General features: G+C 55.1%; 1 protein-coding gene across 2 annotated transcripts in view; it reads right to left on the bottom strand.

The window, feature by feature from the left end:
* The window catches only part of RAB6B (RAB6B, member RAS oncogene family), a 55,866-nt gene extending 41,115 nt beyond the window's left edge, over nucleotides 1-14,751 (bottom strand). Inside the window, exon 1 of one of the 2 annotated variants that reach the window (XM_071222299.1) lies at nucleotides 14,271-14,751. Coding sequence is in view for 1 of the 2 variants with exons in the window: in XM_024565686.4 (XP_024421454.3) it covers nucleotides 14,271-14,340 (70 nt within the window). In the remaining variant the exon portion in view is untranslated. The remainder of the gene's footprint in view (nucleotides 1-14,270) is intronic. The other variant, XM_024565686.4, reaches the window with a different exon arrangement.
* Between the last annotated feature and the right edge of the window lie 1,437 nt (nucleotides 14,752-16,188).

Below are 16,188 nucleotides of genomic sequence, written 5' to 3'. Positions count from 1 at the left end.
GCTGTTACAGGGCCGCCACGGGAAACAGTGAAATGACACCAGGTGGAAACGTGGACCTGCGCAAAGCCATGAGGAACACGGAAAATGCTCACGGCCGGGTGAGTAAGGTTTCTTTGATATTATTGAAATCTGTTTGTAATCGACCATGTAAGCAAAAATTACTACAACATATTGGACCAGAGCCCTAAGAAAAATACAAGAAAAATCTTGTTACCTTGACAGAAACTATACAAACCAGGAAAAAAAAATCTCTGAAGGACGAAAAGAAAAATACTGCCAACATGAAATTCTATACCCAGCCACAATGTTTCAAAATGAAGGCAAAATAAAGAAAATCAAAGGCCGAGATAATTCATTCTAGCAGACCTACAACCTAGCAAAGGAAGTTCTTGGGCAGAAGCAGGACCCCTGCACACTCAGACTGCATCCAACACGGTCAGCACGTGCACTGAAAGTCTGACAGGCTTTGAAGACCTGGAGTTTAATCCTGGATCTGCCACGGTCCCTGTGTGATCACGGGCTAGTTGCTATCTTCTGAGGCTCGGCTTCCTCATTTCTACAAGGGCGGCAGAAATGCCTGCCTCACGAAAGTGTTTTGAATCTCCTGAGAACAGTGAAAAGTTAATATTCTGCGTGAAAGGCAGATGGGAAGTCTTGGTGCTATTCTTGCAATTTTCTATAAGCCTAAAGTTATGTCAAAATAATGCTGGTTTTTAAAGTGATGCACACACATGCACACATCCATTTCTCTCAGATTCCTGGCACATCCAGGAAATATTGTGCTGATTAGTTAAACATTCTGGTCAACATGACATTTTCCTAAGGAACTAGAACGTAAGTGTACTTGGCATCGGCTTAGTCTTCACAGTGAGCCAGGACCTGGCTGGGTCCTAGGGAACTGCTGGGAGCCCTTCTAGCCACAGGCCAGGAGATGGAGCAAGTCTGGATAGATCACTCGGTGGGCAGAATCCACATGTAAGCATCATGTGTGATGTGCACTGAGATGCATGCGAACACACACACACACATACTCACACAATGAAATGGGCACCAGAAGCCCTGGTGTATGGGAACGCTCTGGTTCCCCTGGTGTCTTAGCTGTGGAACTGAGACCCTTACAGAAACAACATCTTCAGGGCTCTTGAAAACCACCTGAGATCTGACCACACACCTTGTGTGGACTGCAGAACTTCTTCCAACCACAGTCAATCCGCCCACTGTCTGGACACGCTCTGTCTCACTGGGTCATCTCAAACAGTCTGTCAGCTTCAAATAGGTACAGGATCTCTCCTCCAGGTTCCACAGCAACACCAGCACCAGCACCTGCTAGCTTTGAGGGCCAGCCGCCCTCCAACATCAGCTCAGCAAAGGAGCTCCGGACCACAGCACACAGTTGCCCCCCGGCCTGGCTTTCCTGGCTGGCCAGACAGGTGGGCAGGATGCCGTCCATTTCAATTGGTTTGGAGCTCGGCCCAGCTCCAGCCAGAGCCTACACATGCCAGTTATGTCCATGTGTCTAAGTGGCTGCCTGGGTACTGTGAAGAATTAATATGTGGTGGGCATATGTGTGTTTGAGAGAAGTGTATGTATGCTTAATTCCCATCTCCAGCTGATCTTTTGACGCAGCTAGCATTAATGCAATTTGGTCATGTATTTAACTGATAGGAACTCTTGGCCCAGCCACAGCATGGAGTTGGGTAAAGTAATATATATGCTCATGTTTATCCTTTTCTTGCCAAGCAAACTGCTGGTGGCACTGATGTTAAAAGCCTCCATTACGGGGAGAGAAGAGCGGGGCAGTGAGAATGGGGAGAGAGAGTGCTGGCGGGCATGGCTTGAGTTTCCTAGATTGTCCACTGAGGTCCAGTCTGAGGCGCCTTGTGACCATGGGCCCAGAGCTCCCATCCATGGGGGCACAGCTGTGGCCTGGCCATGAGACCAGGTTCACCCAGGCAGATTGCCGGCTTCTGCAGGCAGGGCATCTTTCCAGATGCCCACCCCTTTTCAGAGGGACCCCGGGCTGGACGGCCGTGGGCTCTGACTCTGAGGGCTCCGTGAGCCTAGGACGCTGTTCCCAGCACATTGCTGGCCCAGCTTCTCCTTTCCTCACACAGTCTGCTCACTGCTGTTCACCTTGCTGCTTTCACAAGGGGGAAGTGGGAGCAACCCCAGGCCCTGTGCCTCCTGACCCAGCTGGTGAGAGAAGAATGGACGTGCAGATTTCCCCATGCAGTCAACAGAAGGAAACCTCCGCCTGCCCCCTGGACAGACTGAAGGTCACCTGCTCGGCATTCACTCAAAGAGCAGAGAAAGCTTTCCAGGTGATGTTTCATGTCCTGGGATGGAAAAGGCCCTCTAGATTCCAAGGACCGTGGGCCTGGAAGTGGGCATAGGACCACTCAGCAGGCAGGGAGGAGCACTGTGTCTCCACCCTGTTGGACCAGAATTGATGATGGTTAGGCCTTGGGGTGGCCTGAGGGCCAGGCTAGTGGAAGGCAGTGGGAGAACCAGGTCAATACCCAAGTCTGCCCACTGGACTTGAATGCCTAGATATCCAGGACAAGGAGATGATAGCCAGGCTCACCTGTCCCCATCCCACAAGCTCCCAGCCCCTAAGGGGCCCTTCTCAAATGCAGCACCATAGATGGCAGGAGCCATTGAGAAATCTGGAGCTGATCCTGTCCAAGCTGCTGCCTGAGCTGAAGCGTTGTGAAGGCAGCAGGAAAAGAGGAGCCCCTTACACAAGATCACCCAGCACCAGGGTCACGGCCAGACAGTATCTCTCCTGGGGCACAGCCAGGAGCTCCATCTCAGGGGTTCCTGAGTCCGTAAGGTTTACCCAAGTGTACCCAGGACAGGCAGATCCACACAACACGAGAGGTGCCAAGGTGCAGCAAAGAGCCAACCATTCCAAGCTGCAAAACCCTGGCTTCTAGAAAGATCACAGATCAGAGTGATCACCCTTCTCCTGCATGGTGGGGGCAGGAGAGGAGTCAAGTTCTTCTGTCCCAACACCGGGGGTCTGCCTTCTTCTGATGTAGGTGGGAGAGAAGCAGGGTGGGTAGGCCAGCTGGGCACCTTTTCAGGCCTGAATTTTACATTCTGATCTGGGCAGAAGCCTGCAGTGTTTTGGCTGGATGCAGGGGAGTGGAAGGGGGGACTTACTGAATTAGAATCAGGGAAGAGTCTCTGGATCTTGGTGGTACAAGTGGGATCTGTTAATATCCTAAAAAATAAAAGGCTAATTTGGGAGCAGTGTTTATTCTCCCTAAAGAGAAACCCTTCCCGGAGGTGCTCTCGACTCAGAGAAGAGCAGAACTAAACACAGATCTGCGGGCCCCAACACTACGCCCTCTCAGAGCAGAGCAGAGCAGCCTGGGAACTGCAGGGCCCAGAGCTGCAGAGCCAAATGGCCTTGGGGAGGGAGAGACGAAGCTCAGTCTGCTCATGGAAGCCAGGCGTTGGCAGCATCGGGGCGGGGAAGCTGATGAATGTCCTCCCTCAGCCCCAGCACAGGCCTTTCTCTCCACTCCTCCTGCTCTGCCTGGTTGCAGGTTAGCTACCAGCCCTCGTTAAAGCAGCCGCTCCTCCTCACCTCGTCCTCCTCAGGAGTACGGAATTGGTCCCATCACTCCTGTGCCCCAATGCATAGTAATGCCTCTGTGGGAAACTTCAGCCTTCGATTCTATCTGGTCAGAACCCAGGAATGGACAGCGCCACTGCCTAGAGCAGCAAACCACCCTGGCTGTCCCAAAGCCCCACCTAGGGCACAGACGAATAAAGCCCTGTGAGTGTGGCTCCTCTAGGTCTGTGTGTTTGGCAGCACTGCCTCCCTCCTCAGCTCCCTCCTCAGTCTCAATACTTTTACAGCTCTCTCCCCCGTTTCTCTCCTAGCCCCCTCTCTCCATTGGGGGGGAAATCAACAAGAAACATTTGTCCTAAATGCTTCACTTTCCCCTTTCCAGTCTGTGCAGTGTTTACTCCCCACTCAGCAACAGGGTTGGAACAGAACATTTTCCCTACCTCTCATAACCAGACACCCCTAGAAGGACCTGTCTGAACCAGGAATGCAGCTTTTGGTCCTGTCTCTGCCCCAGGGGTGGGGGCAAAGGGGGACTAGAGGGGGCTCACACAGGTCAGAGCTGAACTGAGCTGCCTGTGGCCAGCTTCCAGGCCAGTTCTCCTGCAGGCCAGCGATCCTGGCAGAGGAGACACCCCTGCCAAGCACCCAGCTGAGGGCACAGATCTCCTCACCGCCCTGACCTCATAGACAATTAATCTGGCACTGCTCGAAGGGCCCATGGGTGGTGATTGAAACGTGCTGTGATCACTGATGACGCATAATAGGGTATTCTCCACCCACCAGCCACGCCGGCAAATGAGTACAGGTGGTGCTTGGTAACCTCCGTGGGCACTGCCTGGATAGAAGGAGACAAGAGAAGCAAGGAGCAGAGGTCACTAGGGCTTTGGGGGCTGGGACTTCCAGCCTTGAGAACAGACCTGAGCTGGCCTGTGGGCGGGGAACTGAGCCAACTGACCTGAACAGGCTGCCAGCTCCGGGTTAGGGCGGGGTTCAGGATGGCAGCCCCTGCCTCTTCTCTGGCTCCCTGGCTCTTGCCCTTTGCTTTTTGTGCAGCCAGCTTAAGATTGGGTTACTATCTCCAAGGCAGAGAGGGGGGCTCTCCTCTCTACATCACTACCTCCCTCAAGTCCTCAGGGTTCCCTGAGCTTGTTGGGGAGCTGGAAGCTGGCGGAGAAGAACAAGGGAATCCATGGGAGAAAGCAAAGGAAGAGGAGACCAGCAAGGGAAGGAGTGATAGGGAGCTGCACTGGGGCCAGGGAAGCTCATACTCCCCATGGACAGAGGGCGGGGAGCTCGCATCCCTAATGACCAGCTTCTCACCAGGTAGTGCATTCTGCCCTGAGCAGGGGGCAGAGGGGAAGAGTCTGGGAGAGCTGCCCGCAGTCCTGGAGCACCCCCTTGGCAGGACAGAGCAGTTGGGGAACCCTGGGTAGGTGGAGGCAGGAAGGACAGCAGGGCTCAAGGTGGCCAATGTGGTACATCTGAGTGTGATGTAACCTTACAGAGAAGAACAAAAGCTTCTCTACACTCCTTCAACATTCCTGAGTCCTTTCTCTATAGAAAAGAATCAAGAAAATACACAACCCCAGGGGGGCTGACCTTCAGAGCCAGAGGAAGTTCACCTCTCACCATCCCTCCTCTAACTGTATCCACAGACTGTTCCCAGCCTTAGCTGGTTCAGGTCGCCCACATCTTCTGCCTCCAACTGGACCACACCCACCTTCATCTTCTAATCCATGAGCATGTCCCTCCTCAACCAAAACCCCCCAGTGGGTACTCACTGCTGGGGGGAAGACCCAGACTCCTGCATGTGGAAGCGAGGCCCTCTGGGGCCTGATTCTGCCTACTTGTCCAGGTCTAACTCCTTCTCCCACCATGCTGTGCCCATCTCGGCCACAGTCCATCACCTTGTACCACGCCCAATTCCCCAGAAGCCACAAGCCCTTCATGGCCTTTGACCTTGACACAGCCTGGCCCTCGGCTCACCATGCCCCAACTCCTTGTCTGCCAGTGAACTCCTGCTCACTGTGCACAACCTCCTCTGGGAAGCCTCCCCGAACAACTCCAGCAGACCACGCCCACAGCCTTGCTCTGTACTGAACACTCATAATGGCTGAGACTTATTACCTACTTACCTCCCAGAGGTACTCCCTGAGTACTGTTCTAATCACAACAGCTCAAAGCCTCTGCCCCTGCAGTCCACCCAGGCTGCGCTCCCCGGGGAAGTGCCAGAGCTGTGAAAGTGAGGAGCTCTCCCGTGGGCGGCTGCAGGGGTCCCACCAAGTGGGGCAGGGTGAGTCTGTCCCACTCCCTGCCAGGATGGGTAGCCGGGAAATCACTCGCCATGGAGTCAGAGACCTCGGAGCTCTTCCCAGCTCAGCGGTAACCACTCTGAGTCTCAGAGCCTCATGTTCTTCATTTATAAAACAGGACGCGCAGCTCTACCTGTCAGAGCGCACAGATGTGCGCCTTGCAGCTCGTGACACAGAAATGACAGATCAATGATTCTCAAAACCTCGCACCCCTACCTGCCTCTCCCGCACACATCTACAAAGGGGGCTTGGCTGTCACTATTTCATTAACAAAATTTCCTAGCACCTGAGTGTTTACCACGTGTCATGCACTGGTGTCTTCACCTTCATGAAACCCCAAGGTAGTGATCACCCTAGTGTCTGGTGCAGAAAAAGAGCACGGGTGGTCCTATCGCATCCCAACACCATGCAGATGGTGAGGGGGCAGGGCTGGGGAGGAAGCTGCTGTCTCAGGAGGATGGAGTAAGAAATGGGGTTGGAGTAGGAGCGGGGGCCGGGTCAGTAAATTGGCTTGGCCTGATGGGGATGCTGCATACCCCTCTTGGCACTGGCCCTTCTCCGGCCCTCCATGCTTATCACCCACCACCTGGCTGCAGAAGGAAGTGTCCTAGGGTTGGAGTACCTGGGAGCTGTCACATGTTCTGTTGTCCTCATTATAGGTCCTCTCTATACAGAAAAAATGCCTGCCAGCCGCAGGAAGGGCAGGACAGCCCCATCCCTGTTGCCTGGCAACCTGGGCCAAACACATCCTCAGACTGAATGAGCCAGAGTACCCTGGAAGCACATGAGGGAAGGCTGGGCCCAGGGAGGTGGGCAAGAATGCCTCCCAGGGGAAGAGGTAGCAGGCTGGAGAGGACCCTGCACTGGGGCCTGCTGGCAGAAGTCCCAGGGGTAAAATAGCTGGCAGACACCCTGATCCCACACCCTCATGCCCGCAGCCCCTCTGACCCCCCGGCCACCATGCTGTCTCCAGGCTGGGAGTGCTATCGGCTTGGTATCCTGTTCTGAGTTGGCATTGAATTATAGAACCAGAGTTAGAGGTCCATTGGCTGGGGTGGTCACTCAGTCCAGTAGCGTCCATCTGGGGACACATCGAGAAAGCCAGAGATGGGATGGGGCTTATCTGACCACACAGCTGGCTCGTGGCTGACCTGGGCCAGATTCAGGGTCTCTAGGGCCCTGCCAGCTCCAGGCCTGGGGGACGGGGGGAAGGGAGCCACTTAGTTTGGTCCTTCTCTTCTTGGTAATTAGTTCTCAGCTGAAACCTGGGTAATGGCTTTCCTTTATGCACTGGGCCAAGGCTAACTTTGGAGGAAATAAGTTACCCCCATACTCTCTACCAACTCCCCTCAAACCACCTCAATAAGCAGTTCATTCCCTGTAAGGATACAGTGCCTGCTACACAGTCCACAACTCCAGCTCCACCAGACCCCCATGGAGAACCAGCTTCCTTCCTAGAGCCCCCACCCTCCTCCCTTCTCAGGGCTCCAGTGCCCCTCACCAGCCTGGGGGAGTCAATGGACTCTTCCTGTCCACCCCCATGCTGTGATCTTCAGGCTTCTGCTGTGCCAAGAGCTTGACACACTCCCTAAGAGGCATTCATAACAGACCTCATGCCCACAAGGCTGCAGTGGTCCTCTGTCCCATCCCCCCACCCCCTGGCCTGGGCCTGCCTCAGAGGCAGAGAGAGGCCCAGGAGCTCACTGTGTTTCTCACAGGGGCCTGGGTTTGAATTCCATCCTGCCACACGAGCAGTGAGTCCTTGGGCATGACCAGCTCTCACAGATCTGCTGCCTCCTGACCTGAGAATAGGTGGACCCCACATCTACCACAGGGTGCCCCGTGCAGAGCCTCGGGCAGAGCCTCGGGCAGAATGGGGGTTCCTAAAAGCCATCTGAGGTTAACTAGAGGAAGGACATGGAAACCCAGGAGGGCAAGCTCCATTTTGTCAGGAAGAGCAGACCCCTCCCCAACCATCCTCCTTCCAAAGCCCTGGAATGACAATCCTGCCTACGTGTAGATGTGACTGAGCCGCTCTCCCTGGCTGGGGATCCTCCACCAGTTCCTTATTTCCTTCAGAACAAAGTGCCAGCTCATGGCCGAGCCAGCCTCTGGGACTCACCCTCACCTCATCTCCAGCCACAGGGGAAGCTGGGAGAGCTGGTTACCTCCATACTGCCAGCCCCTTTCTCTGGGAAAACCCTACCACTGACTGTCCAGGCCCTGGAAGAAAGCTGTGGTCCCCGGCACAGAAGGCACACAGCTGAGGCTGCCCTCTCCCCACCCTGCCGCTGCCCGGCACCTGCTGGGGCTCCAGGACGCCCTTCTCATAATGCTCTTCCTGGAAGCAGTCTTTGCTTAAAGGCTCCTCTCCACTTGCAGGGGCAAAGTATAACCTGCTTTTTCATGGACCCCCAGCCTGTCCCTTGGATATGTCACCACCTGGGAACAGGTGATTGGGTCACCACTGGGCTTAATACCAAAAGACCAGGATAAATATGCTTTTCTACTAAAAATAAATTTTACTAAATTCATAAAGTATTCATAGTGGTGAACACTTATTTTTTAAAAGAATGATCCCACTTGGTTTAAGGCAAAAGTTGTAAAAATAATAAAGGAAATTGGAAATTTCAAGCCCCAAGAAATGGCAAAGAACCTCTCTTAGGAGTCCTGTGCCGTTACCCTCTCCTTCTCTGTTTTGGGCAGCAGGACTGGCCCTGCATGTCCATCCCCTCAGGGCCCAAGTCCCCAGGCCCTGCCCGGGGCCCTGCCATTTCCCTGGCAGCCTGTCTCTTAGCTCTATTGAAATGCAATCTGCCCATATCAGGGCGTGTCTGGTACTTCTCCCCGGCAACCCCTCCCATCTTCTCTTTTCCGTGGTGAGAAACAGAAAAGGACAGACAGACAGACAGACAGGGGAGAAAAGGCCCAGTAGTTTGTCAGTAGCACACCCTGATGTTTATGAATTCTGCTGTTCTACCTAACCTTTCCTCATCCTCCTCAATGGTTCTGTCCAATAATTTTTCTAAATCATTTACATTGATACCGATGGCCCTGCACATTCAAGGGCTCATTCATTCAGCAACGGTGGAAGACGTGGGGTGGGGAGGGAGGGGCGATCTGCAGCTGGGACACCCCCACCCCCACCCTGCGGGCAAGCCCCATGTGAGTCTGCAGTGCCAGGGTGACATCTGCAAGGATAAATGTTCATGCGCTGACTTCAGGGACATGGTAACAAAAGGACAATGAGGTTATTTTGCTATATTTTAATGGGATTCATTCCAACATGGCAGCTCAAATGATAATGATAATCAGATCATGCAAAAGATGCTAATTTCTACTACTTCTGCACAATCAGATGCATTCTGTTTCTTTTTTCTCTTCTGGTCAGTTCTCTCATCTTTGTCATCAGCATCGAGGGTGCAACTTATACCAAGTACAGGTGAATTCTCATGTTGGTTTCTGACTCTCTTACCTCATACACACCTATCCAAGTGAACGAAGCAAAGGTTCTGGCTCTGTATCCAACATCTAAGGCTCCTGCTCTCATCCCAGACTCTGAAGAAAGGAGAGAAACTGGGAGGAGAGGAAGCAAGGCCAGGAAGCTAAGGCACAGGGCAGACTGGCGATGCACCCCAGACCTCACAGTGAGCTCTGCTGGCATCAGGCTTGGATGTGTCCCTTACTTCCCACCTCTGGTGGCCTTACTGCTTCTCACCCATCTTCAGAGATGGTGGTGGGGTTGGGGGTGCCCTGGGAAGGAGATGAACTGTGAGTCGGGCATGACCAAGACTAAATGATCTAGTTGTCTGTGAAAGATTCTTGAGTGTGGCCAGTAAAAACCTTCTGCTTGAGAAAGCAGCAGGTGTCAGGATGAAGAATCCTATTTCAAATCCGCCTGGACTCCCTTCACTTTTCATCTATTGACGGGCCACCAGCAAATCTCAAGCAGCAGGATAATCTCATTATTTTCAAATTGAGATCATTAATGAGCACAAACCTCCTGAAGATGGGGAGGGGCACTGATGACTGAGCCCTAGTCCTCTTAAGGTTCTGAACTTTGCCCTTAAGGGACTTAAAACTCCTGTTTTTTGTACTTAGGAAAAAATAAACTTTTTTTAAAAATCCCGAGTAAGAGAGACAACAGGTAGGTCACGAAGCAGAATGTGATTTTTTTTAATGCTCAGGAAAAAACAAACATGGTGTGTGCCCAGGTGGGCTGGGCACAGCAGAGCCAGCCAGTCTGGGAGGTGGTGGGGGCAGAAAAGCTCTGCTATGGGCCTCAGGCACAAGCACCAGGCCAGCGAAGCCTCCTTGTGTGGTCGGGGGCAGTGTGGGTAGTGGGATGGCAGGGGTCAGGGGCAGCCAGGCCCTGGGCTGGGGAGGGTGAGCCCTCCAGACAGTGGGGGCCAATCAGTGCTCCTTACCCCGGAGGAATGGGAGCAGAGTGGAGGAATAGCCCCTCCTCGGCACTAACAACAATCCAGACACCGGAGAGTCGAGAGTCGCTCTTGTCTACCCCACACATTTTCTCCAGAGCAGGGAGGACAGACAGAGCTCCCTGGGGAGGGCGGGACCCTGGCAGGACCTAGTTCCTGCACTCAGCCTGAAGGAGTACCATCGGTTGCCTACAGAAGCACTTCCTCCTCTGCCATGTGCTTCTAGAGCAGCTGTGGCAGCTCTCACAGGCCTTCACTGTAATTATACCCACAAATGTCTGTACTCCCCAGTGGACCATAAGTTCCATGAGGCAGAGAGACACCCAAAGATCTGATTAAATAAATGGATGACGGAAGGAGGAAGAGAGAAAGAGGGAGGTGGGGAGGGGGAGCGAACAAATGACTAAAGGACCAAGTGGCAGCCGCACACAGGGCCACTGTTCTGCACAGCTCCAGGGATGCCATTCACACTGTGCTCAACGTGGATGGCACCTGTAGCAGCACAAGCCGCAAGGGCAGGACGGGGAGGAGCTGGCCTGTGGCCCCAGCCTGGAAATGCGGTCTGAACTTGTGTCCATCCATCTTCCTTCTTCGGCTGGAGGAGTCTCAGGGAAAGAAGGTCAGAGGAGGCCAGAGCGCAGCCAACAGGTCCAATCCTTCCTTACCACACAGGCTGAGATGCGCCCAACTCCCCCGGAATGCCAGCAGGACTTAGGAGAAAGATATGCGTCCCACAGACCCACTCTTCTTCCTTAGATACCTGCTGGTGCCTCTCATCTGAGGATGCCACCAAGTGCCCTAGCCAGGACTCTGTGTATCATCCCCTCTGTCCCCCACCACTGCCATCAGCACAAGGGCATGACCAGCAGGCCCCAAGAGCCACTTAAGTACCAGCAGGATTGCGCAACATTCCTATTGCAAGGAAACCCTTCATCCTGGGTCCACAGCGCACCCCCTTAACCCCGCCTCCGCCATAATCCTGCCCTCTGCCAGGCTGATGCTGACAGCCAGCCTGTATTCCATGGTCCAGGGGACAGCAGTCATTCTGCTGCCAGAAGCGGGGCTCTCTCATGGGCTGGAGGTGTTCTCTCCTGGGTGGCTGGCTCCTCAAGGGCTTCCCACTCAACCCAGGCCCTTAGCATCTTTGAAGGCCTGATGCTTCTCCTCATCGCCAGGCTCCAGGCTGCATACTCCTTTTCGGAATCCAGCTGTCCTCACCCACAGGAAACATGAGAAGGCCACATTCCTCCAGCCCCCTTTCCTGGCCCCTTTCCAGTGGACTCAACTCATATAGGCAAGCCCAGCTGCTCTAGAAAGCTCTGTCAAGCTCAGCTAGCCCAAGTCTCCTGTGTGCAGAAGGCGAGGGAACCTCCGAGGTCACATGGGAGGGAGAGCCAGGGTGGGAGTAAGGGCCAGAGCTCGGGGTCTCCCTCCAGAGCGGAGGCTGCAGTGGTAATTCCCCAGTCCCACCTGACTCAGAGATGCACATGTCCCCTGCCAAACTCAGGGGCCCTGAAAGCTTTGTAAAACCTAAGGAAACCCACTGATGACACACCTGAGGAGGAGGAGGCTTTTCAGAGCCTAGGGCTCCCAGCCAGGAGGGGCCAGAATGGCCTATAACCAATCTCACTGACGGCAGAGCCTCACGTCCCTAATGACCGTGTTCTAAGGGCCCACAAACCCTGCCCCCAACCAACGAGCCCTGCATTCCCACCAGGTCACCCAACCCAGCCCCAAGCCTGACCAGACAATGGCAACCATCAGCCTCTCTCGGCGAGGCTCCCCAACTCCGGGCTTCCCCAGTTCAAGGTCATCTTATTATTTTTCACAATGACAGGTTAGTGACTGGGAACAGGAGATGTGGGTTTCAGCCCCAGAAGTGGTAACAACTCGCAATGGGACTCTGGGCAAGCCCTCCCCTTTCCGGGGCTCTGATGTCCCAGCTAAACATGCCAGGGAGGTAGAGGCTCCATCTCTGAGGCCTAAGCTCTCATTTCTGTGAGTTTAGGAGCAAAGGGGACTTGCGGCACTCAGCAGGGCCCTCAGTCCATCGGGGATACTGAGAGCCCTGCGTTTTCACTCAAACTCACCAGAGACGTTCTCCGCATCAAAGCCCTGGCCCTGTACTACGACACGTTCAGACTTGGAATAAACGAATGTTTGTTGAGAATCTCCCAGGGTCCAGGCCCTGTGAGAGGCACTAGGGAACCTTGAAGGAATAAGAGGACTGCCCTCAAGTAACCATTTCACAGAAACAGAAACTGAAACTCTGCAAGGCCTCAAAATCTGCTCTTGGAGTTGCAACTAAGATTTCAGCTCCCAGGCTGTCTGGTCCCTGAGGAGCTCACCAGGGGTTCCAGGCTCCAGGCCCAGTAAGGCTAGCACTGGGATGTGGAGACCCTGAAACACCTTCAGGCCCCGGGGTGGGGGTGGGGGAGTGAGCTCTGAAACTGGAATCTATTAAGATCAGAAACTCAGAGTCCCGGACACAGGTCTGGCCAGCTGAGCTGGCCCTGTTCTGACATGCCCCATCCTCATGATAGGGCCCGACCCCCTTCTGACGCTCTTCTCTTTGCCATCCACCCCAGAGAGTGGGCGGCAGCAGCCAGAGGATTGCCACATGCCCCCCATAACCCACATGTGCACACACCACAGTTACTGTTCCCTGGGTCCACCAGGTGCCCCCGAGGTTCCCTTGTACAGAGGGGCACCAAACCAGGTGAACTGGACTGGTCTGCAGAGCTGGTGCTGAAAGACCTGCCCCCAGGGACTGCCTTCTCCCTGAGCCGAGCTGGGCAGGGCCTGCTGCACCAGGGTGAGAGGCCTCTGGAGGGATGTTCTGAGAACCACTCCTTCCTACAGGTGTCACAGGGGTCCATGTTCTTCAATCTGGTCTTCCCACCTTGGGACCAACCTGGGTTTCAAAGATGCTTTCCCAGGGGAGGCCACTAGCAGCAGGGAAGCAGGTTCTCTCCCTGTCTACTGCGCCCCTGGCTGGCTGCCACGGTGACCTCCCCTCCCCCAAGAAGGGCGGTGAGCTGGGAGGTGGGGGTGGGAAGAATCCGCTGCCAGCGCTCTCCTGAGGGGTGCAGGGAAGCTAGGCAGGGCGTGTCGCCTGGTCCTTTCTCTGTCCAGCACCAGGCTTCGCCGTGGCCTCTTGGTGAGAAACACCCCTCTATCATCCCCCAAATCTGCTTCACATTGGGGAATCCTTGCTGTCTGTCATCGCCCAGATCCCAGACCCCTAAAGAGACTAACACATGCCCATGAAGGGCAGCGGGTCTAGAACCTTCTGTGTCCAGGGAAGTAGTCAGGGGACATAAGCCAGGGGAAGCAGGCACCCCCACGGCACAGACTCGCCCCTTGGAAAGGAAGCAGGTATTGGTCTTACCCCTAGGCCCTTTGCCCCAGCCTGGACGCCCGAAATTACACATGGTTGCTGGCAGGGTCTTCAGGGAACCCCTCCAGTGCACTGGGGTGGGGGATGGCAGATGCCAGACCCACCTCGTCCCCCTTAGAGGGGTGTCTGTCCTTCCCCAGGCCCCCGCCACCTGCCCGGTCGCCCGCAGCCAGTGCCGCAATGCGAGCAAGCCAGCGAGCCCGACGCCTTCACGCTTTGGCCGGCGCTGCCTGGCGAGCCGCCGCCCTCCAGCCTCCCGTCGTGCCGCACTTGCACCTGCACCCGCACCCCAAGACCCCACCCCAGATCCCACTGCCTCCCCCACCTCTGGTCCCAGCGCTTTCCCGTCTCCAACCTTGGCCCCTCCCCTGCCCGGCCCCGCCCGAGCCTGCCCCGACCTCCACCTGCCCACCCCTCCCCTGTGCCCGGGCTTAGAGGGGCCTTTCCGAGCCCGGGCCATGGGTCCCAAAGGGGTGGATAATTTGGCGGCGGGGATCGACTCGGGGCCAAGCCAAAGGAATAAGCGGGGTACTTACCGCTCTGCTCCCCCAAGAACACCAACTTGAATTTTCTCAGCGGGTTCCCAAAATCTCCCCCTGCGGACATGGTGCTGGCAGCCGGGGCCGGGAGAGGCGGTGGAGGAGAAGCGAAGGAGCAGGGAGGGGAGAAGCGGAGGGCGAGGGGAGGCGGCCGGCGGTGCGGGAGCCGGAGGGGGAAGGGCTGGCTGCGCGTGTCCCTGCCTCCCCAGCTGCGTCCCGGCCCCGGCCTGCGGCTGCGTGTCCGGCGTTGACGGCGAAGGAGGAGGTGGAAGAGGAGGAGGAGGAGGAGGATGGCTGGGCTGGGCTTCGGAGGGCGGCGCTCGCTGCGGTGCGAAGGGGGCGCTCTGGCTGCCCGAGGCGCAGAGCGGACAGTGAGGCGCGAGCGGAGAGGGGCGCAGGGACACTCGCGGGGCGGAGGGGCGCTCTCCCGAGCCGCGCGACTCGGCCTCCTCCCTCCTCACTCCTCCGCCGGCGCCTGCGCTCTGCGTGCTCCCCAGCCTCTGATGTCATGCGGGGCCCGCGGCGCTGTGGGGCTGGGGGGCGTCGGTCCGCCCACCCGGAGCCTGCACCCAGTGGAGAGAGAACCACCTCGCTATGCCTTCGACAGTCCCCCGAATCGGGCCGTCTCTCGTCCCTCTACGTGTCTCTTCACCTCTCTACCCCTCTTTTGAATCCAGAAAAAGGACATGAAATTGTCAGGGGACATTTGTTTCTGGTCTTTGAATCTAAATGCCAGTCCCTTCCTCCACCTCCAGCGACGCTGATGCACAGCGCAGCCACCCAAGAGGGCGGAAAGGCGAGGAGGAGGGGTGAGACAGGGTGTGGTGGACTCTGTGTGTGCAGAGGGCTCTACTGTCAGTCACCCTTGTATGGTGTCTGGCCCTTCCTCCCCTCTCTAGGTCCAGAGCCTTCCTTTGGAAGTCTCTGTGGGGCCATGGATGTCCCCGCAGACCTGGCTCACTAGAGAGGAGGCACCAGAAATGGGTGCACGTACCTCAAACCAATCGCTCCTATGGATTATTTTATCCTCAATCAGCTGCCCCATGGGAGAGGAAGAGCAATGACGCCCTGGATGTCAGCATGGCCATCGTTAGGACAGTGCCCTGGATCCCTTGATTCTAGGGCTGCTGAGGTGACACAACTCTTTGCCCTAATAATTAGGTGTATCTGGACAATGAGCTCCCAGAGGACAGGGCTGCAACCTTCCATTTGCCTCTGTATTTACCTGATCCATTAAGGCACACAATAGTGGCGAGCTGATGAAAACAAGGAGCAGATGTCAAGCACTAGAAACAATCCCAAGCATTGTGATTAATCAAGGTTTCACAAAACTGCCTCTTACCATCCTAGCACGTGGTCTAGTTTTTTATTTAAAGGGCTGCTCATGTTCACTGCTGTATATTGTTCCGTTGTGTGAATGTATCAGTCTATTTCTCTCTCTATTCTAGAGGGACATTTCAGTTGTATGCAATGTTTGGTCATTACAGATACTTCTGTTATGAAAAATTTTGTACTTTTTTGTGAATATATGCACTAATTATATGAGGTCTGTCTGGAAGTATGGTTTGTGTGACATCAGTGTAACCTGGCAGCCAAGGAGAGTGGACGGGAATGCACATGTGTGAGCAATGACGACTTCACTCTATTAGTCAGTGGGGGAGGTAGAAGCTGTTGAGTGAGCGTGTGTACCATGTGGCCATAGCATTCAGAATGATTGAGTAGAGCAACAAATCTGCATCAGATTTTGTATTAAGCTTGAACATTTCTCTGCAGAATCCATTTGGATGATTCAGAACACTTTGGGGGACAATGCATTGAGTGCAACGCAAATAAAAGTGTGGCACAAATGCTTCAAAGATGGTCCAGAATCTGTTGAAAGGGATCCACATTCTGGAAGGCCTGCAACAAGCAGAAC

Source organism: Desmodus rotundus, chromosome 8 (genome assembly GCF_022682495.2).
Source record: "Desmodus rotundus isolate HL8 chromosome 8, HLdesRot8A.1, whole genome shotgun sequence".
Taxonomy (NCBI): domain Eukaryota; kingdom Metazoa; phylum Chordata; class Mammalia; order Chiroptera; family Phyllostomidae; genus Desmodus; species Desmodus rotundus.
Note: the sequence above shows the minus strand (reverse complement) of the source record. Positions and strands in the feature narration are given on the sequence as shown.